General features: G+C 37.7%; 1 protein-coding gene across 1 annotated transcript; it reads right to left on the minus strand.

The window, feature by feature from the left end:
* Positions 1-303: 303 nt before the first annotated feature.
* LOC140327579 (probable N-acetyltransferase CML1) lies at positions 304-2,260 on the minus strand. The gene is made up of 2 exons (XM_072406968.1): positions 2,135-2,260; positions 304-987 (listed from the first exon to the last, which is right to left on the minus strand). Exon 2 carries the CDS (start codon positions 973-975, stop codon positions 304-306), a length of 672 nt encoding a protein of 223 aa, XP_072263069.1. The 5' UTR covers positions 976-987; positions 2,135-2,260.
* Between the last annotated feature and the right edge of the window lie 297 nt (positions 2,261-2,557).

Consider the following 2,557-nt stretch of genomic DNA (forward strand, 5'->3'; position numbering starts at 1 on the left):
TATTTGGTAACAATTGCTTTAAAAGTTATAAAGACCCCCCTATGATATTCCCCCTGAAGAAGCAGGTTCGTCCTGCGAAACGCATCGGGCACCTTTGAATATTAATAATTGTATTACGAATATTAATAATAATATTAAAAATATTTTAAACTCACACTCACATGATTGTATGCTCTGCACAGTTTTTGTGATAAATGCTTTAATATTTAATATTTAATTATCTTGATGTTCAATAACTACCATGTGTCACTGAAATTCTTTTTTTTTTGACTATTGGTGAAAACGCCCCTCTGGTTTATATTTTTATCTCAGCTTGGAAAGTTCATACTGGAATACAATCTCAACAAAGTCCATAAATTTGGTAAAATAGTCTTCTGGATAATAGGTTTTGGTTATCCTGAAGCCCAGCCGCTTGTACAGACGCACCGAATCCACGTGAAACACCGAAGTTTCCAAGACAATGGTCTTATAGTCGGACTTTTGTGCAAAGTCTATGACTGTCATACACAATGCCTTGGCAATGCCTTTACACCTATGTTTCTTGGGAACTGACAGCCTTTTGAGCTCCACTGGGTTCTGTCCACCAGGACTCAGATATGGGGCGGCCGCCACAATGCCCACAACTTCTCCTGCTGATTCGGCCACCCAGAAACAGCAACCATCCCTCTGAAGATAATTTTTCCTGATGTCTAGCATGTCAGTGGCCAGGCATTGACTGACGTAGGTAAATAATATATATCGGATCCAGAGAAACAAGGCAAGTATGACGGTGATGGCTGCTATACACGAGGCTATGGAAGAGCCTGTGGTCACCAGAGCAAGGAGAAACACAACAAGAATGAGGAGCCAAACTCGGGGAAGACTGAGCGTATGATATAAAGCCATAGGCCAATGTTCTGTAATGCCACGGGCAAAGATGTCCCTCACCGTATCATAATCAGAGTCCTTGTAGAGGCGAATGTTGTAATCTGACATATTGTTTCCTTCCTGTATATAAAGATAGAAAGGTAAGAGGGTTCAGTATATAATAACTACACATTTTTTGCTTTATCTCAACTGCAATAAGTTCTCAGCAACCTCTGTACTAACCCCCGGCCAAATAAAAAAACATTTACAACCTTTGCACCTTCTAATGTTTATCTCTGTGCAGCTTAGAAACTTCTCATCTCTGTTACTCCCTGTTCATCAGTACTTCTGCGTCCCTTTTACATCCCATTTACCACTGGATCTATAGGCTTTGTTTTGCAGAGGAATGGGACATCAGTTAATATTTCTATTTCAACATTTTTTTTCAACAATAATAATGTAAATTGTCACTGATATTGAGATATGAGTTGGTTTATTCCAAAACACATGAAAGGTTTAACATGGTAATCCCCAAAAAATGTTCAATCTGTTTAAATCTTTAGTTTTTCACATAACAAGATCTAGTGATTTTGCCGTTAAGGTCCTTGTTCTTTCAGAGGGTGACAATGTTCTGTAATTTGTTGGGATATTGCCAATTGACAAGGGGGAAAAAATGGCTGATCCGAGCAATCAAAAGCTATAAGCTACATTAAAATGCAAACAATCTATAAACGCGCTTTACCTTCAAAACTTTACGCTTCATTTACAGGAAAAACAGCATGCTTTGCGCTTGTTTCAATTTTGTGAGAAGGGTTTGGTTCCCCCCTGGACCCCCAGCAATTTGGATGACAACGCCATGTATTGGGGCTGTACAATTAACTTGAAATCAATCCAAATTTGGCAATCAGCTTATAAAAAGACTTTGACTAACTTTGACAGAATTTTTACAGAAATTCTGCGCTTCTTTTGGGATTTGTTTCCACAGGTCTTCCTGAAGTCTCCAGTAATTTTAGTAACCATACTTTGTACAGGGTCTTTGTCATTCACAAAACTGTGACAATTTGCAAAAGTTTTACAAAAAAAGTAGCTATTTTTTGTTAAATAAATATTTCCAGTTAAAAAAAATGAATGAAAATCACCATAAAGAACTCAATCCTGGGAAATGACCTGTGTCATGTAAGCAAAATATGGCACCGGGAGATCATATGAACCCCATTAATATTTTTTTAAAAGCAAATTGTCTATAATGTGAAGGATTTCAAAATAATGCTATTTACTTAGGGGTTACCTCTACTTGAATCTTCAGACTGGCCAGTCGTGTGATGGTGCCTTCTGATAAGGGACAGTCAACTAACTAAGTGTTCTTTGAAGGACTCGTCTCTGTATATCCCTTCTACTTCATTGACTCCTCCTGATCACCATACGGCCAAATTACACATCCCATTCACCTTTGAACAATTATAGTAATGATTAATGGATCCAATATTGGCAGTGCCAGATCTTTGGCATAGTTCTTTCCTAAAATATTGATGTTCTCTGAGACAAAGAATACACCTAAGAACAAATTGCCAATCTCCCCATGAAAATGCTCTGAAGTGCCCAGATATTGTGAGTATGTAGCAATGTATAAAGATAATAACTGGCCTGCCACATAGTAATGAAGTATTAATGACCAATTGAAAAACAATGGTCAGTATGACAGTCCTTTTAT

This window comes from Pyxicephalus adspersus, chromosome 3 (assembly GCF_032062135.1).
Source record: "Pyxicephalus adspersus chromosome 3, UCB_Pads_2.0, whole genome shotgun sequence".
Taxonomy (NCBI): domain Eukaryota; kingdom Metazoa; phylum Chordata; class Amphibia; order Anura; family Pyxicephalidae; genus Pyxicephalus; species Pyxicephalus adspersus.

Bases quoted from the DNA above. Each gene is read 5' to 3' on its own strand.
- LOC140327579 (XM_072406968.1), bottom strand. From the start codon at position 975: ATGTCAGATTACAACATTCGCCTCTACAAGGACTCTGATTATGATACG.